The 26,826-nt window shown below is 34.6% G+C and overlaps 2 protein-coding genes across 2 annotated transcripts; one reads left to right on the top strand and one right to left on the bottom strand.

Annotated features, from left to right (window-relative positions):
* The first annotated feature begins 1,873 nt into the window (after positions 1 to 1,873).
* Positions 1,874 to 5,560, top strand: LOC123266779 (acetylcholine receptor subunit beta-like 1). Its single transcript, XM_044731181.1, has 5 exons — positions 1,874 to 1,949; positions 2,035 to 2,171; positions 3,852 to 4,006; positions 4,134 to 5,226; positions 5,322 to 5,560. The coding sequence occupies exons 1-5, from the start codon at positions 1,895 to 1,897 to the stop codon at positions 5,478 to 5,480; spliced, it is 1,599 nt and encodes a 532-aa protein (XP_044587116.1). The 5' UTR covers positions 1,874 to 1,894; the 3' UTR covers positions 5,481 to 5,560.
* Positions 5,561 to 24,106: 18,546 nt separating this feature from the next.
* On the bottom strand, positions 24,107 to 25,141 carry LOC123267264 (trypsin-3-like). Its single transcript, XM_044731819.1, has 2 exons — positions 24,950 to 25,141; positions 24,107 to 24,834 (listed from the first exon to the last, which is right to left on the bottom strand). Exons 1-2 carry the CDS (start codon positions 25,038 to 25,040, stop codon positions 24,107 to 24,109), a joined length of 819 nt encoding a protein of 272 aa, XP_044587754.1. The 5' UTR covers positions 25,041 to 25,141.
* Positions 25,142 to 26,826: the final 1,685 nt, after the last annotated feature.

Here is a 26,826-nt window from a genome sequence, read left to right as displayed (position 1 = left end):
ACGTAACGTAACGCATATATTTTGAATTATAATCACTGAAAAAATATTGGTGCGTGCTGGGATCGAACCCGGGTCCCACTCTTTCGAAAAGCGAGCACCGAGCCGACCAGGCCATTGCCAGCCCTTTGTTTTTGAAAATATTTATGGTGCTTTTCATAAAATTTTTTCGCTTCATAATTTATCCTTAAATGTTAGATTTATTAATTACTAAGTTTATGTTGTTAAATAGGCATATATGATGGTATTTCATATAAATCATATATCCCTATTCACTCCTCCCAAACCTATGAACAGGAAACATTATGTTTTCCTCTATAGGATTTAAATGTACTATATATTTGTATGTATGTATATTTATCTATCTTTTGGAAATAAATAAATAAAATAAATAAATAAATAAATATACTAAAAAAAAATAGTAAAAATACCCTTTTTTTGAACCTCTGAAACCCACCTAACCCCTTAAGGTAAAATCTTTTTCATCTAAAACTATAAGATTTAATTGAGTTAAAAAATGGTATTTACAATTCAAGAATTAAATATTCAACTCAAAAGTGTCGATATTCTTAGTTTTAGAAAATAAACTTTTTTACATCAGCTGTAGAGCTTGAACCCTGCTTGAATCAGACCGAGTCCAACCATAGGATCCGCTCAGTCGAAAGAGAGATATATTTATTGATATATTAGAAGTATTTAATTCTGTCGGTATTCTAAAAGCGGCGCTGTAGTCTTTTTGATTAAAGCCAAAAACATCATATTCTTGAGATTAACTATTTGGCTTTAGAGTAAGTAAAATATCTCTTGCGTTGATAAATTGAATTTCATTAAACAAAACAGTCTTTTATTTGAAAATAGATATGAAAACGATTGATTAAAAAATAATTTTATACAGTAAAAAGACGGACTGTTTCTACAAGAAATGAAAAATTTTAATAAATTTGGAATTTTGATAAATTCAATTTTTTCTAATATGGAAAGAAATTTCCGTCATCGTGGTCGTTTGTTGACACACCATTGTATTCTTAATAGACCTGTTGCTTTGCTGAATCAAATAAATGCTGGTGCAGTGTAAAAGTACAAGAACTACGTCACAGAAAAATGTTAAATATTACTAATATCATATAGTGAGATATATCTACTTTCCACGAGGGTGGGTTCTTTTTATTGCAATTTTTTTTTATTATTTGTCTTGACGTTTTCCCGCACAGAAATAAAAGCTTTATCTTAACTCGAAAAAACTGCCTTGGCCCAAGAGAGTTTCCAAGAAGAAAAACATTTTAATTCAGATAAATATTTTTTCACTGTTGACAATTTCGATTTTAAAATTTTTTATAATTCTTAGTCTCACTTATTTATTAGTACAAAAAATTATTTATGTAATTAAATATAACTAAAAAAGTTATAAATTAATTTTAAAAGTCTAATTTTATTATTTGAATTTTTCCGAGTATGCTATCAATGAAACTAGAAAAAAAGTTTTCGTTGATGCTTTGTTAGTAATAATTTATTACTTATAAAATAAAATTAATTTTCTATGTTAAAGTGTTGAGATGAATAAGTATAAAACTTTATGATTACTAAAATGATTTTATCGCGTCAGAATTATCTCAGAGAATTTAAACTTGGTGAATCAGATGAAAATATAAAAAGCACTTTGTTTATCTTGGAATATAACGAGGGAAAAGAAAATGGAAATATAGTATAGATGAAAAACAGGATAGCTTAAATATAAGACAACACGCACACATGTATTATATAATGGGATTGTGGTACAGCATCTAGATTTCGTAAGGGTAGTTCCCCTTATTTTTTTTTTTTATTTCATCTAACTTCCCCTAAAATTTTTCCGACAAAAGAAAAGATCCAGTCTGCCTATAGCCTTCTTTCGTTCATCATGTGCTCGTATCATTTTTTATATTTGTTTATAATTTTTGGTTTTTTTTGTGCTTGTGAGTAAGAAAATTAATTAAAAATCACTAAGTTTTAAAGAATATTTCGTGGCGTTTTCTAAAAAAATTCTGTTCTGTTGTTCAGGTTTTTGCACGGAGGATGAAGAAAGGTTGGTCCGAGATTTGTTCAGAGGATACAATAAATACATACGGCCGACCCGAAATATGACCGATAAAGTTCACGTGAACTTTGGACTGACGTTCGTACAACTTATTAACGTAGTAAGTGTTTAAAAATTTGTTTGAAAAATTATAAAATTTTGACAACTACGAATACATTTTTTTTAATGCTATGAAATTTTAAATATTAATAAAAATTTTTGTGTAAATTAATTTGAGATTTTGAGGAAAATGAAAATTCAATATGGCAGTGAAGTGTGATTAATGTAAAGTTATAGTTAGTTGCATATTGATTTTTTCGGTGATTCGAGAAGAGAGAAAAATTACATTAGGGTGAAATGAGTCATCAAATTCTGGTGGATTGGAAGTCCACACGTGCATGCGCAAAATAAGACACGTTTGATAGGAAGTAAATAAGGAAATTTTAGTTTGTTTATTTTTAAACGGCTAATCGATATTTTGTTACAGTATATTTTGTTATTGAATAAATTCGATTAGTTATCAAAAAATGAAAATAAAAGTCCAAAAATCTTTAAAAAAAATAAATTTGATTTTGATGGAATCAAAAAAAATTGACGCGCTTTTCAATCTCCAAAAATTGTATATAATCAAAATTCAATTGCTCAAAAATTTTACAAGAAAAAAAAAAAAAATTAGGAAAACGGTTGACCCTGAAGGCCATCCCTGCAACTTCCCGCTAATTCCATACTTAGGCGCTTAAAATTGCACCAATGACGTTTTTGAGCTCTTCGAGCTCAGAAATACAATTTATGGGTTATTTTGAGCTTTCCGAGCTCAAAGAGATTGCTTTCCTATCCTTTAAAGCTCTTCGAGCTCAAAAGTCTGATAGAGATTTGATAAGACACTATTTTTTGAATTTTTAAACCACAATAACTTTTGAATGAATAAACCGATTTTTACGCGGTTAAAAGCATTCGACGCAGTTTTTCAAGCCTCACAAAGAATCTCAAATTTTGAATTGATCGCGCTAGGAATTTTGGAGTTATTCCGAAAAAACACTTTTTTCGGTTTTCTCTCGTTCACGATATCTCTCGAATGAATCAACCGATTTTGACCGGACTGGTGGCGATCGACGTAGTTTTTTGAGGTTAAGAGCTGATTAGTTTTTGGAATTGAATCTTCGAGCCGTTTAAAAGTTATTCCAAAAAAACCACATTTGAAAAAAATTTTTTTTTCAGTTTTTTGAAGATTTCTCAAAATCTATTGATCTGAATCGGTCCAAATAGTTTTCAAAATCTAAGTTTGGTCAAGTTCTTTCGAATGGCACCAACCGCGATGAAATCGGTCAAGCCGTTCAAAAGTTATAAGCGGTTCACATACTTTCACACACACACACACACACACACACACACACACACACACACACACACACACACACACACACACACACACACACACACACACACTCACACACACACACACATACATACAGACAGACACCGTGACAACCTCGCGGGGATAGTCAGGGAAGCTTCCTATGACCTTCAAACGTCGAGATCTGATGAAAACTCGATTTTTGCAAAACGGGGTGAAAACAATAACTTCTCGATTTTTGAAAATCTTCGATTTTCTTAGCGGGAAGTTAAAAATTACCATCTTAATTTTGAATCCCAATGTAATGATTTTAAATGACGTGTTTTTCAACTATCATTTCGTATGTTTTTTTTATAATAAATGAAAAAAACCCCTATAAATTTGAAAAACTACTCAAGTAAATATTTGTTTGCAACTTAATTCTTTCTGAATGAAAATTTTTTTTAGGATGAAAAAAATCAAGTGATGAAATCCAATGTCTGGTTGGAACTTCATTGGCACGACTATCAGTTACAATGGGATCCCAGTGATTACCAAGGAATACAAAAATTAAGAATACCACCCGACAAGATTTGGAAACCTGATATCGTTCTTTTCAATAAGTAATTTTTTAATTTATAAATAAACTTCTGCAGTTTGTGAATAATTAATAATGTCACGAAAATGATGTAATCAATATCGTAATTCACATTAAATTATTATACGTATTTTAACAATTTTTTATTACAGTGCCGATGGGAAGTATGAAGTACGTTACAAAAGCAACATCATCATATTTGCAGACGGAAATATACAATGGGTACCGCCAGCTCTTTATCAAAGTTCATGCACAATAGATGTTACTTATTTTCCTTTTGATCAACAAACATGCTTAATGAAATTTGGCTCATGGATTTATAATGGTGATCAAGTCTCACTGGGATTATTAGACGATAAAAATTATGTATCACTGTCAGACTACAGCAAAAGTGGTACCTGGGATATCATTGAATTGCCAGCATATTTGAATGTATATTCAGAACCCAATGCTCCAACAGAGACTGACATCACATTTTACATAACGATTCGCCGGAAAACGTTGTTCTATACAGTTAATTTGATAGTGCCCATAATAATGGTATCATTTTTGGTTATTGGAGAGTTTTATTTACCAGCGGAAGCTGGTGAAAAAGTCACTTTGGGCATTAGTATACTCTTGTCGCTTGTTTTGTTCTTATTATTAGTCAGTAAAATTTTACCGCCAACGTCTTTAGTGCTTCCGTTAATTGCCAAATACCTATTATTCATATTTTTAATGAACCTGTTCGTTATTTCAATGACTGTGATAGTCATCAACTGGAATTTCCGTGGACCAAAGACTCACCGAATGCCGTGCTGGATGCGTCTAGTTTTTTTGAAATATTTACCGACTATATTATTCATGAAAAGGCCGAAGAAAACGCGACTCCGTTGGATGATGGAGCGAGGCAACAGCAAATATAATAAGAGAACGGATAAAAATGTGGTTCCTATTTCGGCAGAGCATGCAGCTGCGTTCAGTGAATCTAGGAATAATCAACTGAAAGCTATGGAGCTGATTGAAATGAATAACATTCACTTGCAAAACCATCATCATCCGAGTTGTAACGTCAGTCAGAGTCATCTGCCCAATAACATCCCGAATACCTATACTTACAATGACAGTGATGATATTTATGAAACAGTTGTCAATAGAAGGCAGTCGGAATTGGGCAGAGATCTGGAGCATCCGATGATTAGAGAGACCATTCAAGCTGTCGATTTTTTAGCAGAGCATTTAAAAAATGAGGATTTATACATCCAAGTAAGTAAAGTTTTATTGTTTTGATTAAAATTTGAAATTAATAGATTTTGTTTCAGTTATTGTAAAATATTAATCAAATGCTTATTTATTTTCAGACAAGAGAAGACTGGAGATATGTTGCAAAAGTATTTGATCGTATGCTTCTTTGGGCAATTTTCCTATTTACAGCAGCAAGTTCAGCGTCTATTTTGTTAAGTGCTCCACACATTTTCTCATACGTTGATCAAGATGAAATTATTAGAAAATATCAATAACCTTATCTTATACATTTCTAGCAAGTGAAAGAGAAATTTAAATTTATAAATATGTATTGGCTCGGATGTTTTAAATTTTTATACACATATAAATTTTTTATATATGTCTTCAGATTTTCGATGTATCCTGGTGTTTTTCTGCTGTACTAACTTTTCGAGAAAGGTATATAATAATTACTTTAATTTTTGTTAGTTTCTTACATAAAATGTGATGAATAACCATTTCATCGCATTTTGCAATTATTACAAGCTTCTGTTTATCTTCAATACAATATATTTCTTTACTTAACCTCAAGAAATATTAAAAAAATTTAGAATTAAGTAACCAATGTCAACCTCAAGGTATTGTTGAGCAAAGCAAGACCAAAACCAAGAACAAGTCCAAACCATCTTGGTAACGGTCTCTGTCTTGCTTGTACGGCCTTGATCTTGCTAAAATACTTATAATCTTGGTCTTGGTTTGAGTCTTGCATATTCAGTCCTGATCTTGGTCTTGCTCACTTATCAATTTACTATTTTATATGTTTATATACTATTTACTGTTTATTAAAATAAATAAAGAGTTCTATTGAAAAGCATAAAAAAATCTGAGAAACAATTAACCTTGCAGGTTATCCCTGGAGCTTCCAGCTATGTACGAATTCAAAACACTCGGTAAGTTGTTTATTCAAAAGTTTTGAACTCTTCGAGCTCAAAAATACAACTTGTATACTTTTTCAAGCTCATTGAGCTCAAGAATTTAGTAGTTGTAATGATATGTGATTTAACCAATTTTGATGTGGTTCACGGTAATTGACGAATTTTTTTTTTAGTACAAAAAGATTATTTCTTAATCGCTAAGTAATCTGGACAAAATTTAGAAGTTGCTTAAAAAAATCACTTTTTTTCGATTTTTTTCATCAACGATATCTCACGAACAAATCAATCACAATTAATGGTCTTATTATTACTAAGGTAATAACAATGTTTTTCTTTTTTTTTTTTTTGATTGCAATGAAATATAAATCTTCTGCCTGAATTTTTGAATTAAAAAGTATCAAGTTATAGTATATTATACTACTTAGGGCAGAAAGTTTGAGATTTCTGCACTGCGTGCCATGATGCCCAAGGCGTAGCCGGCGCGCAGTTTTGAGCTCTCAAACTTCTGCCCGTGTGGTGTGTACTATTTTTTTCTTTATAGCCGGTCGAAAGTACGAAAAATATTTAATGTACTGCATCGAAAAAAATTAATGCCTGCCCCCGACATTTGCGGAACGAGCGAAGTGAGTGCTGCTGGTCGGGGGAGGGGGGGGGGCAGCCATTAAATAAAAAAAAAACAATGTAGACAATTAACAAAAATTTGATTTGAAAAGTCTTTAGATTAAATAAAACTGAAATTTCTTGAATTCAACAAACAAAGATTATTGTCGGTTGAAAATAAAAATTTAGGACGACGGTTGACCCTCAAGGCCATCCGTGCAACTTCCCGCTCATTTGGTACTTAAGCGTTTAAAATTACACATTACGTTTTTGAGCTCTTCAAGCTCAAAATATGATTTTTGTGTCATTTTGAGCTCTTCGAGCTCAAAACTCTAATAGCAGTTTAATAAAACACAACTTTTTGAATTTTTAAACCGCAATAACTTTTGAATGAATGAACCAATTTTCACGCAGTTGATAGCATTCAACGCAGTTTTCAAATCCTTATAAAGAATCTTTGGGTATGAATTAATCGAACTAGGAATTTCAGAGTGATTCCGAAAAAACACATTTTTCGGTTTTCTTTCGACAACGATAACTCACGAACGAATCAACCGATTTTGACCGGGCTGGCAGGGATCGACGTGGTTTTTTGATGTTAAGAGCTGATTAGTTTTTGGAATCGATTGGTAAAGCCGTTTAAAAGTTATTAAAAAAAAACATTTCAATAAATTTTTTTTGTAGTTTTTTTGAGATTTCTCAAAATCTACCGGTTCGAATCGGTCCAAAGTATATTCAAAATCTAAGTTTGGTCAAGCCCTTTCGAATAGCACCAACCGCGAAGAAATTGGTCAAGCCGTTTAAAAGTTATAAGAGGGTCACACACACATACACACACACACACACACACACACACACACACACACACACACACACACACACACACACACACACACACACACACACACACACACACACAGACATACGGACATCATCGCGGAAACATTCAAGGAAGCTTCTTAAGACCTCAAAACGTCGAGATATGATGAGAACTCGATTTTCGAAAAACGGGGTGAAACCAATAACTTCCCGATTTTTGGAAATTTTCAATTTTCTTAGCGGGAAGTTAAAAAACATTAGGAAAACGGTTGACCCTGAAGGCCATCCCTGCAACTTCCCGCTAATTCCATACCTGGGCGCTTAAAATTGCACTTATGCCGTTATACAATTTATGTGTTGTTTTCAGCTCTCCGATCTCAAAAAGATAGCTTTTTTATGCTTTTGAGGTTTTCGATCTAAAAAGTCTGATAGAAGTTTGATAAAACACTATTTTTTGAATTTTCAAACCGCAGTAACTTTGGAACGAATGAACCGATTTTTACGCGGTTGGCGGCATTCGCTGCAGTTTTTTAACTCCCATAATGAATCCTTAAGTTTAAATTGATTGAACTGTAAATTTCGGAGTAATTTCGAAAAAACACTTTTTTCGGTTTTCTTTCCTTTTCGATATCTCTCGAACGAATCAATCGATTTTGACCGGACTAGCAGCGATCGACGTTGTTTTTCAAGGTTAAGAGCTGATTAGTTTTTGGAGTTGATCGATAAAGCCGTTTATGACATGATTTTTTAACAATATGGATCAATTTGAGAAGAAATTCAAGAAAATAAAAATATCAGAAAAATTATCTTACTTTCTCAATAATCATATGCCAACCGGGCTTCAGAAAATAATAGTTAGTTCGAAATTTCTTTCAAAATTACGTTTAAGTCCACTGTAATCGTGGGACTTGATAGAGTTCGTAATTTATTGCCATTTTTTTTTATTATAAATTACAAAACAATCTATATATTTTATGGTATACTAGATAAAAAGTATAAAAAACAATAAAATTTACTGTAGACTACGTTAAAATGTGTTGAAAATAAAACACAATAATTATTTTATTTACCGACAGAAATGAGAAGGCTGTGCAATGTGTCCAACGATTACCCCAAATTTAACGGTAATTTTAAAGAAAATTTTTTTAATTAGAAAACCTTTCTTTATATTTGGTGTTAGACTTCAATAAAATAGAGGGAAAAATATGAATACGCAAAATATTTTATTCCGACAAAATCATGTATTCAAGCTATCACCAATATTCTCATCTATCCTTTTTTCAACGATAATTTATAATTTTTGGTTTGGATTCGGTCAGTAGAGTTTCTGGATTGATTTCTCTCATTAATATTCTCAACTCCTTACCGAAAAATTTTATTTTTTAATTTTGAATACTCCAATAAAAAATTGCTTCACGAAATGTTCAATTAAATAAATTTATCTATTTGTAAAAGTGTCTACTTATCATTATTATTTCCCAAGCATGCAAGCTCAGTTTATGCAGGTAATGATATTGTATCCTGTATATTATTTGTTTATGCCAATTACTTGTCGACTACGTTTCGATACTAACAATGCTATTTTTTTGCAATAACTGTAAGTGTCAGTTTTTCATATGTTCGTAATCTTGAAACAATCGATGACACCGTTTGCAACTAATAAATTACTACTCTAGAAAGAGCAAGATATTTTCATGTCATCAGATAAAAAAATAAAATGCATGTTTATGTGTTTTGATGCTTTTCATTTTCACTTGCTGCTGGAAACCAATAGTATAACAAATAATAGCTGGCATTGAACAACCAGTATTGTTATCAGACTATTGCCGGAAACTGTTGTGCTTCGATGGAGTTAGTAAAAAAAATGATTTGGTTATTGTTTGTGATAAATACATTAGACAAAATATCCATTTCAAGTGCATCTCTTCCATCAGAACTTGCTGCTCAAGTGGTAAGTAATTACTCAAAGTGAGTAATAAGACCAATCGATACTGAATTCTTTTTTATTGACAGAAAAATATACTGAAATCGTGTTTTGCTGATAGACTTAACCCAATAGCCATCAGCGATGATTTGAGTGACATCGTTTATAAAGAAATGGCCGACTTTCCAGTTCTCGTGATCAGTGAAGGCTTTAAAGCTAAAATTATCGAACCGTACTTTAATCCAAGATATCCGACATATGTGTTGGCGGTGCATTCAGTAAAGAAACTAAAAACAACTCTCCAGGAATTCGCAACTCTGTCTACATGGAGCATCGACTCAATTTTCTTCGTTGTTCGCTACAGTGAAGTCAATTGTGATGATGACGGACGGAAAGTTCTCGAAATTTTGAGGAAAATGGATCAATTGGCGGCTTTCTACATCTGCTTCAAGCCTGGGAAATCAATTGATGGTACGAATACGATGATATACACAGTAAATCCGTTTTCAAAACGTGCTTCCCTGCCCTGGAAAGAAGTTCCTCACACGCGACCAATCTCCAAGTCTTATCAAGATCAAAATGAAAATAAACGATCTACACTTTATAAGCGGCCATACGAAAACGGTAATTAATCATTGTTTTTATATTTTATAAATAATATTGATCAGTATTATTCGTTTTTAGAGTCAAAATTGTGTCTCAGCTTGAAGTTTGAAAAAACTAAACATCTTGACGACTACCCAGTCAGCGCCGTCATAGAATCATCTTCAAAAAAAAAAAAAAAACAGTTTCACAACGAAACTGTCAAATTAGAGAACGTCCGTAACAGTTTACCATTTTCGTTCTTCAGTTATTTTGCAACATTATTCTCAGCTCTGAACGTCTCTTCGGTAGTTAACGTCAAGAGAGTTGGTAATTATGCTAATAATGTATCATTATCCGCTTTGAATTCCTTAATCAACGGTACACACGACATCTGCTTAAATGTAAAGTTTATTTCTACGCCTGGTTATGAATCAGTTGATATTGTCGATCCAAACGCTCAGAATGAGCTGTTAATATTATCTCACAAGAATGGCGTCCAAAAGTCAATTAAAAATAGTCAGTACACCTCGATATCAAATGTTTTAATAGTTAGCTTTTTTGTCCTATTAATATCTTATTGTTAGAATTAATATTTAGATTTATTTTAGAGAAAAGTTGTACAGGACAACGTCACTGTACTTAGTATACCTAAATATGTATACATGTCTGTATAGTATACAGTTCACTGTAAAGTCCTGTATTCAGTATACCTGGTAATGTTTCCACTACCCCTTGACCCTTAATGAAGTAGTGGGAGTATACTGAGTACTGAGAGTGCTAGATGTAACTAATAATTTTTCTGTTATAGTTAGTCGAGCTGAACTCTTTCACCATCAAGTGTCAATTGTCCAGATTTAGAGTCACTTTATTGCAAATAATTTAACATTATTTTTTCTGTCAGTTTAACCTCGTTTAATATTGTTTGTTTAGTTAAATTCAGTGTGTAGCTAATTTAATATTAATTAATATACTTATTTTTCCTTTTGTATCAATAAACAATAATTAAACAATACCTGAGTAGTTATTTCTAACACTTATACTATAATAATTATTAATAAGATAAATAATCTCAACAATTTTGATGCTGCTGATGTCGATAATGACCCTGAGTATGGTAATAGTTTTTTAGACATTTTAAGATTTATCGTAAGTGTTGGGATAATGACCCCTCTATATAGTCTTTCGATGCGAGTTATGTTTGTTGTTTCGATACTGTTAGTATTTATTGTAAGTCCTGAAATACAGGGTGATATACATCAGCATCAACAAAACAAGAATATGCTTATCCATCAAGTATTAAAGATTTGTTCGACTTAAAGTATAACGTTTGTATTAGCCCTTATTTGAGAAACGCTTTTATAGATAAAAGAGACGACTTTAATACTAACTTAGATCTTCAACACTCTTTAAATTGGCCTACTGAAAATTGTAACGAACGAATTTTAAATGATTCTTCCACAGCTTGCCTGTTTTTTAATCCAATATAGATTGAAATGACCTTTAATGAACACGAATTTCCTCTAACATTTACATATGAAATCAGTAGGTACCTTTTCTTCTGGTCAAGAAAGAATTGGCCCTTGAAAAAGCAGGCTGATATTGTAACTTTGCGATGTCACGAAAGTGGTTTTATGAGATATTGGTTAAAACAAGATATTTATTTGCCATTGAAAAAACTGAGAGAAAAAGAAAACAGTAAGAGTAAGAGTTTGTCTGAATTCATTCCTACCGAATTTGAAGATTTAAAGTTCTTGTATATTAGCTTAGCATCGTTGACACTCGGGTTATCGGTTTTTGCTCTAATTGTTGAAGTATTAATAGCTAGAAGAAAAATACGGCTGCAACGAAGGTTGGTTAACGAAAGACGGCGCCGAATAGAAAGTAAATTACAGAAATTTAAGAGAGATAATTCAAATGATAGATTCTTACAAGATAAAGTTAGAATTGTCAAGGGGCGGGTTTTTATTTTGCCATAGTGTAGCGACTGAAAGTTTTCAGGGTTATTCTACTAGTTAATAAAAGAGCAAATTGCAGCGTGTTTATATTCACTGTTTTAAAAATTATATTTTTTTAATTTTCATCAAAATCCTGAATGAATCTAAAGTGGGGGATATTTATCTTCCCGTGTGAAAAAAAAATCGACTTAAAATTGTCGTTCGTTTAAGATCTTAAACGTGACACAAACCAAGACTATTTTAAGACTCTTTTAAGACGCCAAAAAAAAAAATTAGGAAAACGGTTGACCCTGAAGGCCATCCCTGCAACTTCCCGCTAATTCCATACTTAGGCGCATAAAATTGCACCAATGACGTTTTTGAGCTCTTCGAGCTCAAAAATATAATTTATGGGTTATTTTGAGCTCTCCAAGCTCAAAGAGATTGTTTTCCTATCCTTTAAAGCTTTTCGAGCTGAAAAGTCTGATAGAGATTCGATAAGACACTATTTTTTGAATTTTTAAACCACAATAACTTTTGAATGAATAAACCGATTTTTACGCGGTTAGAAGCATTCGACGCAGTTTTTCAAGCCTCACAAAGAATCTCGAATTTTGAATTGATCGCGCTAGAAATTTCGGAGTTATTCCGAAAAAACACTTTTTTCGGTTTTCTTTCATTCACGATATCTCTTGAACGAATCAACCGATTTTGACCGGACTGGTGGCGATCAATGTGGTTTTTTGAGGTTAAGAGCTGATTAGTTTTTGGAATTGAACCATCAAGCCGTTTAAAAGTTATTCCAAAAAAACCACATTTGAAAAAAAATTTTTTTTCAGTTTTTTGAAGATTTCTCAAAATCTATTGATCTGAATCGGTCCAAATAGTTTTCAAAATCTAAGTTTGGTCAAGTTCTTTCGAATGGCACCAACCGCGATGAAATTGGTCAAGCCGTTCAAAAGTTATAAGCGGTTCACACACACACACACACACACACACACACACACACACACACACACACACACACACACACACACACACACACACACACACACACATACATACAGACGCCGTGACAACCTCGCGGGGATAGTCAGGGAAGCTTCCTGTGACCTTCAAACGTCGAGATCTGATGAAAACTCGGTTTTTGCAAAACGGGGTGAAAACAATAACTTCTCGATTTTTTAAAATCTTCGATTTTCGTAGCGGGAAGTTAAAAATTCCGAGAGCAGATTTTTGAAATTTTGGTTCTCGGATTTGTTGTGAAAATTAATTTTTAGACATTTTTTAGACGATTTTACGACTTTCTAACCGCAATATTTTTGAGTAGGATGTTTTTAAATTGAATTTAAAATTGTTAAAAAATTATCATCCGACAATTTTGAGACTTTTTTAGGACGTTCTATTTTAATGTTCCGGGGCTCTGTCGCTGTTAACTCATCTTAAAATAGTCTATTTTTTTTTAAGACTAATTTAAGATCATTTTAAGACAATTTAATGACGTTTCTTAATAATTTTCCGGAGCTGCCGTTGTGATATCATCTTAAAATAGCCTGGAAATTTTTTAATAATTTTTTTAAGACTATTTTAAGATTTTTTAAAAACTATTTTAAGATTGTTTTATGACTATTTTAAGATTTTTTTAAGATTTTTTAAAGACTATTTAAAGACGGTCCATAATTATGTTCCGGAGCTCTGTCGCTGTGAGCTCATCTTAAAATAGTCCCTAAAAATTTTTTTTAGACTTCTTTAAGATCATTTTAAGACTATTTAATGACGCTCTATAATAATTTTCCGGAGCTGTCGCTGTGATGTCATCTTGAAATAGTCTGACAATTTTTTGATGATTTTTTTAAAACTATTTTAAGATTTTAGTCTTAACATAATTTTTAAATAGTCTTTAAAAAATCTTAAAATAGTCTTAGAAAAAATCTTAAAATCGTCTTGAAAAAATCTTGAAATAGTCTTAAAAAAATTATTAAAAAATTTCCAGGCTATTTTAAGATGATATCACAATGACAGCCCCGGAAAATTATTGTGGAGCGTCTTTAAATTCTCTTAAAATGATCTTAAATTAGTCTTAAAAAAATTAAAAAAAAAAAATTTAGAGACTATTTTAAGATGAGCTAACAGTGACATAGCCCTGGAACATTAAAACGGAACGTCTTAAAAAAGTCTTAAAATTGTCGGATGACAATTTTTTAACAATTTTAAATTCAATTTGAAAACATCTTATTCAAAAATATTGCGGTTAGAAAGTCGTAAAATCGTCTAAAAATTAATTTTCACAACAAATTCGAGAACCAAAATTTCAAAAATCTGCTCTCGGAATTTTTTTTTTTTGGCGTCTTAAAAGAGTCTTAAAATAGTCTTGGTTTGTGTCACGTTTAAGATCTTAAACGAACGACAATTTTAAGACGATTTTTTTTTTACACGGGTTATTAACCCAGAAAATATGTAACTGTACGTTTTCGATGAGTTAAATTCGAATTTTTTGTCAAACAATAAGGCAAACTTCAAATTTCTTATACAATAATCAATATAACTATGCTTTTAATACAAAACACAACCTTTTATGAAAAATAAAATTGTTTGATAATTACGTGATAAGTAAAGTAAAATATTAACTATCGCGAAAAAAGTATTTTCATTTTTAGAGGGTAAGAGTAGGTTTTTTCCCTTAAAAAAAAAAAAATAAGAAAAAGTGATCTTTCGAAAATCACATAAAGTTAAAAAAGATTTTTTCAGTAATAGTTTAATTAATACACTGATAGAAGGATTTGTTTATAGTTAAAAATATTTGTTAATATTTAACAAATCATTTATTAGAGACCACTTTTTAGTCCTTAACAAATATTTCTTAGTATTTAAAAAGATTTATTAATATTTAATAAATTAATATCTGATTTATTAAATACAAACAAATCATTTTAAATACTAAGAAATATTTGTTTGATACTAAAAAATGGTCTCTAATAAATGATTTGTTAACTATTAACAAATATTTTTTTAATACAAATAAATCCTTCTATCAGTGTACCATGTAAAAAAAGTCGATGATAAATCGATTAAACATACAAAATAAATATTTAAACTTTGGATAAGTTTGAAATTTTATCGATTCCACTTAGAAGTTTATTTTCTACGACAAAAACAGTAAAAAATAAGCAAAATAGAAATATTTATAAATGTCTTATGATTGTTGAGTAAAGATTTCTCTGTAATTAAGCACTTACTAGTTAACTAATACTTACCTTTTTTAGCGGCAGAGATAGCCATTAGACATGCGTATGACTCTGGCGATCACCCATGTTAAGCAGCATTTACTGTTATCAGTACTTGGATGGGTGACCGTTTAGTGAACGCTGGCTAGTACGTAGATCTCTGCGCACGCTAGGAGAGTGGACTAAAGTTCCAAAATAATCGATAAAAAAGAGTTTTTTATTAATTATCAAGAACTTAGCCCTGTTCCGACTGTACTGGCATGGGTTTTTTCTGTGGTTTCCCCATGTCACTGTTCCTAGAGCCTAGGAAGAGGTGAGGAACAGGGCGAATGCGGTACAGAAAAGCACAAGTCGGTCCACATCTGCAACAAAAAGACAGATATGAAAAACAGTAGCAGCAAATAAAGGTTCAGGGTGTTAAAGGGCTTGAACTGCCTGTACACAGAACCCCATTATCTATCTACTTGCCTTTTTTGTCGTCACTTGCTATATTTAAATCTTCCGAAAGATCTGTAATATTACTGTATACTATTGTTAATAAAGAGTCATTCGTTACAATCATTAAAGAAACATTCACTGATTTTAAATTATTGATAAATACCACTTCGCATTGCTACAAAGAAAAAAATATTTTGGTTTAAGTAAATATTTTCCTTCAAATTTTGAGTTTTCTTTCATAATACTTACAATTCGTAATTGAAGAAATTGTTACACTTGAAGGAATATATTAAAACTCTTGTATGGAGATACAAAAAATTTCTATTCGAGAATTTTTGTCCTTCAACCGAGTTTTTTTTTATTGATTTCCTACCTAGTATACATATATGTGACCCAACTATTTTGTTCTTCTGGTTTAACGCCAGTTAAATTCATTCATGATAATATCGACCTCTTAAAAGTCCGAAATTTTTTTAATCAAGTCATTATTTTACTTGATTAAAAAATATATCGATATATTATTTAGTTATTATTTAGTCTGTCAATGCGAGTTATGTTTGTTGTTGTGACACTGTTAGTATTTATTGTAAGTTCTGAAATACAGAGTGATTTAATATCAGCATCAACAAAACAAGAATATACTTATCCTATAAGTTTTAAAGATTTGTTTGACTTGAAGTATAACGTTTACATTAACTCTAATTTGAGAAACACTTTTATAGATAAAAAAGACGACTTTAATACTAGTCTAGATCTTTTACACTTTCCAATTGGTTCTATTCATAAATGTCACGAACGAATTTTGGATGACCTTACCACTGCTTGTGTATTTCTTAATCAAAAGCAAATTAAAACGGCCCTTAAACACGAATTTTCTCTCACTATGACATTTGAAATCGGCAAATACCTTTTCCTCTGGTCAAGAAAGAATTGGCCCTTGAAAAATAAAGGTTGATATTATAACTCTGCGATTTTGCGAAACTGGTTTTATGGGATATTGGTCAAAACAAGATATTTATTTGCCATTGAAAAAACTGAGAGCAAAAGAAGACAGTAAGAGTTTGTCTGAATACATTTCTACCGAATTTAAAGATTTAAAGTCGTTGCATATTTGCTTAGCATCGTTGACACTCGAATTGTCGGTTTTTGCTCTTATGGTTGAACTATTAATAGTTCGACAGAAAATACGGTTGCAGCGACGGTTGATTAAGGAAAGACGGCGCCTAATAGAAAGTAGATTACAGAAATTTAAGAGAGATAATTTAAATGATAGATTTCTAGAAGATAAAGTTAAAATTGTCAAGAGGCGGGTTGTTATTTTGCCATAGTGTAGAGAGATTGAAAGTTTTCAAGGTTATTCTGCTAGTTAACAAGAGATCAAATTGCAGCGCGTTTCTATTCACCGTTTTAAAAATGATATTTTTAACTTCCCGCTAAGAAAATTGGAAATTTTCAAAAATCGGGAAGTTATTGGTTTTACCCCGTTTTTCGAAAATCGAGTTCTCATCAGATCTTGATGTTTTGAGGTCCTAGGAAGCATCCCTGAATGTTTTCGCGATGATGTGTGTGTGTGTGTGTGTGTGTGTGTGTGTGTGTGTGTTTTTTTTTTGTAGGGGAATCCTTTTTACGGATTCTAGGCATAGCTGTTTGGCCTGGATATGTGGCGACTCGACGCAGCGTCATACTAACTCGACACTAACGCCCCTACCCACTAAACCCTAAACCCCTTTCTCTTCTATCCTCTGATCCCCCATGGTACCGCCGTAAGGCATTTCTTCGCGGGGGGAGGAATTAGCTGCCGCTCTTCCTTCTGGTGGCTAAGATGTTTTTTCTTTGGATCTCCCTTCTAGTTTCTGTTTTCTGCTTTTTTTCTCTCGATGGACCGCAACTCTGTAAGCACTTCAGTGGCAAAGGTGCTCGTGGCGTTCCAGACCGCTTCTGATGACAGCATTTCTTCTACCATTGTCTTCGGTTGAATTCTCTTTTTTAGAATCTTCTCTAATTCATCGCGCTGTTGGTTAAAACGAGGACATGCAAAGATCACGTGCTCCACGTCTTCAGCGACACCTGGGCAGGATGGGCACTCCGGAGAATCGTCGTGCTTAAAGCGGTGAAGATAGGCTCGGAAGCAGCCGTGTCCTGACAACATCTGCGTAAGGTAGTAGTTAACCTCTCCATGACTCCGGTTCAGCCAGTCGTCGATCCTCGGTATAAGACGATACGTCCATCTTCCTTTTTCTGCAGCGTCCCACTGGAGCTGCCATCGGTCGAAGCTGTTTTGCCGTTCTTCAGTTCTGAGCTCTTCAGCGCTTAGTGTAGTTGACCTTTTACGATGATAAAGGTTCCGTCTTTCCTCAGCGAGGACTCTGAGAGGCAGAGTTCCGGAAATAACGCACACTGTTTCCTCGGATATTGTGCGGAAGGCGCTGGCGACTCTTAAGGCACACCGTCGGTATACTGGTCCAGCCTTCCTCCATGATTCTTGCATCTCGAGAGCGTTGGTCCAAATAGATATACCATATGTAAGCACCGATGTGACTACAGATGATAACAGTACCCTTCTGCTCTGCTTTGGCCCTCCGATGTTCGGCATCAGTCGTGCTAGACTTGTTCCCACTGCTGACGCCTTGGCACTGACGTGTTCTACCTGCTGCTTAAAGTTGAGTCGGGCATCAAGCATCACTCCTAAATATTGAATATAAGGTTGTGATGTGATTTCTTGTTCGGCGACTTTCAGCTTAATTGTCTCTACCACTTTCCTGCTGGTAATAAGCACTGCCTCAGTTTTGTGTTGCGCCAGTTGCAGGTTCACTGCGTCCATCCACCGGTTAACGCGCTCGAAAGTGAGATCGAACACATGGTTTATCTCGTCAAGATGTTTGGCAACGATCACTACGGCTACGTCGTCTGCATATGCTACGAGTTTGACGTTTCTTGGCAGAGTTAGTCTTAATAGGCCGTCATACATAATATTCCACAGGAGCGGGCCTAGAACTGAACCTTGTGGTACACCTCCAGAAATAGCATACTCCCTTGGACCGTTCTTCGTGTCATACTTCAGGACCCTGTTTTCAAAGTAGCTTGCTACGATCTTAAGAAGGTATTCTGGTACATTCTTCTCTTGGAGGGCCTGCATGATGCATTCCCAATTGGCGGAGTTGAAGGCATTTCTGATGTCTAGGGTCGCCACCAGGCAATACTTCTTCGTTCCACCCTTCCATCTGGTTCCTGCGATTGCTTCCTTGGCCGTATCAACAACCAGTTTGATTGCGTCCAGGGTTGATCGTCCTTTCCGGAATCCATACTGATTGTCTGCCAGGAGTGGGTCGACTACTGCTTCAATTCTCTGGTGAATTATGCGTTCGAATATCTTACCCGCTGTATCTAGCATGCAAAGTGGGCGGTAAGATGACGGTTCATCCGGTGGCTTTTTCCCTTTAGGAAGCAGCACTAACCGTTGCTGTTTCCACTTTCGAGGAAAAATCCCTTCTTTGAGGCAGGTGTTGTAAACATCCAGGAATAATGCCGGTGCTGCCTTTATAGCTGTTTTTAAGGCAATGTTAGGGATTCCGTCTAATCCCGGTGCTTTATTATTCCCTACGCGGTTGCAAGCCTCCGTCAGTTCTTCTTCCGTGACAGTTGGAATGTCCTCCAGTTCTCCTTGAGCTAGCTGGTAGTGAAGCTCGCGTTGCTGCGGAAACAGCGCGGTAACGATTCTCTGCAGAAGTTGTGGGCATGTGGGTGCCGGCATTTGTTTGACTTTTAGGTGATTCATGACCACCTTGTACGGCCTACCCCACAGGTCTTTGTCCACCTCGTTGATGAGCTCTTTCCAGCATTGCCTCTTACTATCCTTGATGGCTTTGTTCAGTAATCGACGGGCTTTTTTGTACTCTGCGACCAGCTCCGCAGAGTTAGGTCGTCGATAGCCACGCTGGGATATTCTCCTTTTCTTTAGACACTCTTTCCGAAGAACGCTGATGTGGTCGTTCCACCAGTGTACTGCCGGGCGTTGGCTTATGCTGCATTTCCGGACCATACTTGCGTCACAGGCCTGGACAACTCTTTTCATCAGGTCCTTGGTCATTTCTTCTGCGGGTCCAGTAGTAATCGGTTCACTATTCAGGGCTATTATCAATGTGCTTGTGTCAAAAGACTTCACTTTCCATCCAATGGTATTGAGTGACTTGATTGGTCTTCTTGTATTCCGGTCATGTAATATTTCCCAGAGAATTGCCTTGTGGTCGCTGGCTGTGTAGATATCCATCACCTTCCAGTCGTATTTCCCACTGATGAGGCTGCTGCTGACGAAAGTGAGATCTACAATAGAGCTTGCTTCCCCTTTAGTATAGGTTGGCGTATCACCACTGTTGAGCTGGACTACATCTAGTGTAGAGAAAGCTTCGAGGAGTGCTTTTCCTCGCGCATTTGTCTGCTTGCTGCCCCAGTCTACTGCCCAGGAGTTGAAGTCACCGGCAATCGCGACCGGATAATGCTGCTTGGCGTCCTCGGTCAGTTTGTCCAAGAATTCAGTGAATTCAACAATGGATAGGCTAGGTGGTGCATAACAGCTGTAGAAACGGATGCCGTTAACTGTTGCTGCTACAAAGCCGGCATTATCATTGTTAACTACACTCTGGAAGGGATGCTTACCACAAGACCAGATGACAGCCTTGGTGGTGCTGTCAGATTCCCAAGGCTGGGTATTCAGGTATCTATATGGCTCTGCTATCATTACTAAGTCTAACTCTAGTTCTCTTGCTGTTTGCATAAGCAGATCATGTGCAGCTTCGCAATGGTTTAGGTTTAGCTGCAATATCTTCATGTCTGTTTGTTTGTTATCTTCTGGAGTGCCTCTTTAAATACTGGGCACCTGGATGCGCCGGCATGATGAGCCGAGTTCTCCGCACTTTGATCCGCGCATAATACACATTTCGCTGGGTTTTTGCATTCAGCAATCTTGTGTCCCTCTTGTCCGCACCTAATACATAGCTTAGACCGATCCACATTGCTCTTGCACTGGGATCCAAGATGTCCAAAGTGCCAGCACTTGAAACATTGGATTGGTCTCCTCGTAGCTTTGATTCGGCAGTTGGTCCAGCCGATCCGGACTTTACCGCTTCCTGCCAATATCTTGCGCGCTGCAGCTGCTGGTAGTGTCACAACAGCTGTCTGAGTACCTCTGTAGGCCTTATGAATCTTAATTGTCCCTAGTGGTATCTCGCAGGTTTCTCCGATTTCCGTTTGCAATGCAGCCTGAATATCCTCCTTGGTTGTGGTACCGTCAAGATCTCGGATTTCGACGTCTTCCTGTGGCCCTTTGCAGATTACCTTCGCGTCTTCTTGGAGGATGTCCGCGATGGTCTTCTGTAAGGCTTGGCCTCGGTCAGCGCTCTTCCTCGAAAGCGTAATCAGCAAGCTCCCGGTCCTAGTTCTTTGGATCTTATCCACTGTAGTACGGACCTGTTCGTCAGGGACGTCCTGCTTTATTCGCTTCAGAATTTCAGCATACTTTGCCGTCTCTGCGGGGCGGATGATCAGTGCGTCCGGCCTAATCCGTTTGCGCGGTTCTTTCCGATTAGGCTCTGGCCTGGACTCTTTCGGCGGTTGCTTCTGGAGCTTTTCTACTGCTTGCTCTCTCTTGGACTTCCTTGACTGGACTTTTTGCCATTCATTCACCTCCTTTTTTCCGCCGTTCTGTGTTACCGCGTTTTTCGGGGGACTTGGTTTAAGGTCCTTCTTCTTCTTAGTACGGCTGGTCATTGAGTCTGGGGAATTTCGTTCTTTCCTTTTCCCAGGCCTGATTTCAGTTCCAGTTTCCTCTCCGTCTCCGACAACTGACTCGACGTCACCCTCGCCACCTGTGTCCATCTCCTCGACAAACGTGTCGGCTTTTGCTGGTGGAATCGCTGTCACACTCGTCTTCATCACGATATTACCGTGTTGTTGTTGGATTTCCTGCCATTCTTGGTCCAGTTTTTTGAACCTTCTCAGGGCACTGTAGATGTTCGTCGACTTCGACTTGATCTCCTTGTGGACATTTTGCTTGGTTTGGAGAAAGTCCTGCAGTCCACAGACTAGCTTCTCCAGATGTGCCAGCGCATCTGTCCTCTTCATCTTTGCACTAAGTAGCAGTGCGTCTTGCTGGGCATGAGGCCCGTTTTCACTCTTGTTTGTTTCCTGTGCATTACTCATACTTTTTAATTTACCAGCGCATCGTACGGAGTGGAGCGGGTTGCCATAACTAGGAACGGGTGTACCCTCGGAGATAGTACTCCTACCCCAGTTCCCTGAGGCCTAGCCGACACTTAGCCAGTCCCGGAATACACGGACGGACTAGACTCGCTCGGAGCGGTGAAGATTCCGATCTCTAACACTCACTGCGTACTTCCTGATCAGGGCCCGAAGTGGCTGGCTCCTGATCCACTGCTGCAACTTACACCTCGGTAGAGCAAGCTCACATCAGCCGTGGCCTGCATCGTCGGAAACTACGATACAGGTTCCGGTCACTCCCAGTGGGTCACAGCAGAGAACGATCGTCTTGTTAGGTCAGTTAGTGCGACCAACCCATTAAAGGGGAGTTTTGTCCACGGGAGCGTATTTTGTTTGGTTATTTTGCTTGGCTCCTACCCGCTGTACCTCATCAACTAAGAGATTAAGTGTCATCCAAGGACAGCGAGCGTTCTCCCATCCGCTCGGGGAGACGCGCCCGGTAGCAGTATCTCTTCTGCCCCGAGTGTGTGTGTGTGTGTGTGTGTGTGTGTGTGTGTGTGTGTGTGTGTGTAAACCTCTTATAACTTTTGATCGGCTCGACCAATCGGATCGAAAGAGGTGGCGATCCAAAGAGTATCATTGCTCTTAAAGTTGCTATTATATTTTTACTGTAAAATCGAAAAAGTTTAGTTTTTTATAATTCCTGTCGTTTTTATATGATTGCAATCATGATGGTTTTAACTGTATTTCCGATGATAAAAGTTACTATCTAGATGATAAACTGTATAATCATAATTTTGGGAATTAATATAAAGTGATTGTACTAATTTTAATCGCCAGATAGTTGTTTTATCATTTTAACTTTGGAAAAGTTAGTAACTATACTGGATAGTAAAAGCTACAATATAGAGATGATTACCGTTAGACGTCAAATAAAAGGTAATTTTATGAGCTTTCACATGAACTTATCAAAAATTAGCCATCTCTTTTGAATCGAAAGTTATACATCAATGAAGTCACCTAAAACGTGATTTTCACTATTTTTATAATTTTGAAGAGCTACCATTTCTAAACTTATTGACGGATTTCGCTCATCTTCGAACTCATTCAAGATTATTATCCAAAGAATATGTGTACCAAGTTTCATCTAAATCCGTTAAGAATTGAAGGTGCTTTTTGACATGAGGATCGATGCAATAGATAGATTTTAATGAAATCTACCTAAAGCGCCCATTTGGCAGCCGAAGCATAAGTAGATTTTTCAAAGTTACTAAAAAGTTGCAGGATCGTAAAAACAAATGGAATAGTAAAATTTCGTAAAATATTCATAGACCTGTAGGTGATTTCTGTTCTAGAAGAATCGAATGACATGAAATTGAACCTTATTTCATGAGCTTTTAGATGCAATTTACAAAAATCTGATAAGTTCTCGCATTTAAACGTTATTCTAATAAGAGCCTACAAAAATGCAATTTCTGCAATTTATTCAAAAATTTTGAATTGCTCTCATTTCTAAATTAATCGACCGATTTTGTTCATCTTTGAACTTAACTCCGAGAATTGTCCAAAAAGTATCCTGTATTTCATTAATTCAAGATCCGATAAAAATTGCGAGCTCTATCGTCGAGGCAAGCCGCGCTATATCATGTATATTGGTTATGTACATTGGTAATGTATGTATGTGCACTGGTCATGTACACCTTATAGTGCTAGTTTTGGACACTCTGAAATTCTATGACAGTGCAGAAAATTTTAATGATAAAATAACATTTTCATAGAATTTTTAAACGCTTACATTAATACAAACAGAATTTACGATGCTATTACGTTTATAATTAATTTATACAATAATTTGGACATCAAATGTCCAATAACGATATAGTGTCTACAAATGGCGCTTCTACCCTATATAAACTTTTAAACCATATGCATTTTCTTAATCGGCTACACAAGGAGGCCGAAAAAAAATTAAATTTTTCAAAAGTTCCGTCATGAGGACAAATGCAATATTTTTATTTCTCTAAAGTCTACTAAAATGGACACTTCATTAAGTAACAAGATAAAATTTCACAAGAGTTGAATCTAATATGTGTTTTTATTCCCAATTCCTTCAGCAAGAAGTTACAAAGACACCATTATATAATAGTTGTTTTTTTATCATAAAATAAACATTATTCATATTGATATAATACATTAATTAACAAAATCGAGAACATCATCGTAGAATTGATCGATTCTAAATTTTTTTTTTTATTTAGTCGACAATTTGCCATCGATCCATGATCGGTAATAAGAAATGTTAGTGAAAATTCCCGGGTATTGTGGAAATCCGCATCCGAAAAAGTTAGTTGCCAAGCCTGCAGCTCGTCCTTTGACAACAAAGGGACTGCCAATATCTCCAGCACAAAACCCGGGTCCACCTTTTTCAAAACCCGCACAAAATTGACCTTGATGAAGTCCATGTAGTATATCATACAACTCATTACATTTATTTTCAGGTAGAATTGGAATAGAAATACTTGATAAACTATGAGGAAAAACTTCAGTTTCAGTCAAGCCAAACCCTGCTACACTACCAAACGAGTTAGCTTCAACTTGTTCACCTTTGTCAAATAATTGTACTGGTTGACGCGTTTTATCGAATACAAATAGTGTTTCGACTTCAACGAGCGCAATATCATTAATTGTATATCCACTTTCGAATGATTCATAGTCTTCATGTCGGATCACCTGAACAACTGTGTGAAGAGAGCCACCTTTGTTTTTTAAATTACTTCCCACACGAATTATTGTTCCGTTATCAACTGAACAGGAAGCAGAAGTCAGTACCCATTTATCTGAGATGATGGCACCTCCACATTCGTCAAGTTCATTGAGCAGAAAATTTACTTGGTATGGAAAATCTTCAATATCTGCACTATTACCGCCTACTATTCGTGCACTATTTTTTAAGTCGAGGTTGCTTCTCAGTGGATCAGCTATAATAAGATTTCAAAAATTTTACAATTTAACACTTCAAAATTTGTGCGAAACTCTAACCAAAAATCTATTTAATAACATAATAATCAGAAAAAATGTTAATTAAAAACATACCTATTACCACTGCAGAAGAAACAAACAGAGCGAAAAGTGTTATCATCATCTTATTGACTTTTAGAATCTTTACTACTGATTGATTCGACATTCTATTCGTTTATATATGGTTTTAAGCACTTATCATCATTGAAATTTCTACGAATCAAGCAGTGAATTTATTCAACGTATCTTGATAAATTTTGATAAATTAATAATGAATTTAATTATCGTAAAAGTTATCATAGAATCTTGATTAGGTTTCTTTATAAATCATGAGTGCGCTTATTAGTATTAATAATTATTAGTATTAAGTCATATCGGGAATAATATATCTGTACCATAATCGAAAGTTTTGATCAACAAGTATATAATTTATCAGAATATTAATTAATCTAATCAAAAATCTATGATAACTTTTATATTAATTCTATTTATTATAAATTCATCGAAATTTATCAAGATACGTTGAATTAATTCATTGCATGATTCGTAGAAATTTCAAAAGTTTATATAAGGTAGAAGCGCCATTTGCGGACACTATACTGTTTTTGGACATTTGATTTCCAAATTATTATATAAATAAATTATAAACGTAATAGCATCGTAAATTCTGTTTGTATTAATGTAAGCGTTTAAAAATTATATGAAAATGTTATTTTATCATTAAAATTTTCTACACTGTCATTGAATTTCAAAGTGTCCAAAACTAGCACTAAGGTGTAGATAACCGGTGGTTCTACCCTATGTATATGTATAGAATATCGAGCAACCTTGACTTAATACATAACGCACGCAGTTATTGAAGATTTTCCATACCAAGTAAAATTTCTGCTCGATGAACTTGACGAATGTGGAGGTGCCATCGTCTCAAAGAAATGGGTACCCGATGAAAAAAGTTTTTGTCTAATTGTATATGATCATATATATAATTATATATGATCATATATGAAATTATATGTAGTTATACATGATTATGCATGGGATTATATATAATTATACATAATTAGATCTGACCATACCTCGCTGTTATAACTCTACATTTAATCATGTATAAGCATATAAATATATATATTTATATAATCAGATCTAATTGTATATGAGTCTATATATAGACTATTATATATATATAGACTATTATATATATAGACTATTATATATATATATAATTAGATATAATCATACACGGAAAAAAGTAAACTGTAATATTCACTCGCATTCCGGTTAATTTTTATAGTTTCAAACAGTAAAGCGGACTCGGGGTGGCAAAAATATAAATATTACAGAACTTAATGTAGAAAGTATAAAAGCCACAATTTATAATTTAATATTCAAAATAAGTGATTAGTAGCTGTCACTATAGTAAATAACGACTCTTTCATCTTAAAAAATTACAGTTTTAAACAGTAAAAATTGCCATTTCAATATATAGTCCATATTATGAGGAGAAGGGGAACTCAGATGAAAAAGAAGGGGGTCTCACTCTGGGAGAATTTAACATTTGAAACAGTCAAAATTATACTTTTAAAATATACATTTTACCAGTTCAAGCAAGTCAATAATTACAGTTTGATTTTTAGCGTTGCGTTTAAAATTTACTATTTTATATTGTAAATATTGACGTTGCTTGTATTTGAAGTTTACTAACTTTATTTTATACTTTTTACATATCATAAGATCATTTTTAGGTACCAAATGATAAATATCAAAGTCTGAATTCTTAATTATATTACTTTAACATTTTAGACATTTACATACCGAATATTACTGTTTAAAATAGTATTTTCTTCCATGTAAAGAGTAAATTGTAACGTTTAAATGGTAAATATTATATAGTGAATAGTAAAATCACGACTTTACTGGTAATTTTTAGCAGTTGATCATTACTTATTATAAAT

Source organism: Cotesia glomerata, linkage group LG6, assembly GCF_020080835.1.
Source record: "Cotesia glomerata isolate CgM1 linkage group LG6, MPM_Cglom_v2.3, whole genome shotgun sequence".
Classification (NCBI taxonomy): domain Eukaryota; kingdom Metazoa; phylum Arthropoda; class Insecta; order Hymenoptera; family Braconidae; genus Cotesia; species Cotesia glomerata.
The sequence above is the reverse complement of the archived record's forward strand: the minus strand, read 5'-3'. Positions and strand labels throughout refer to the sequence as shown.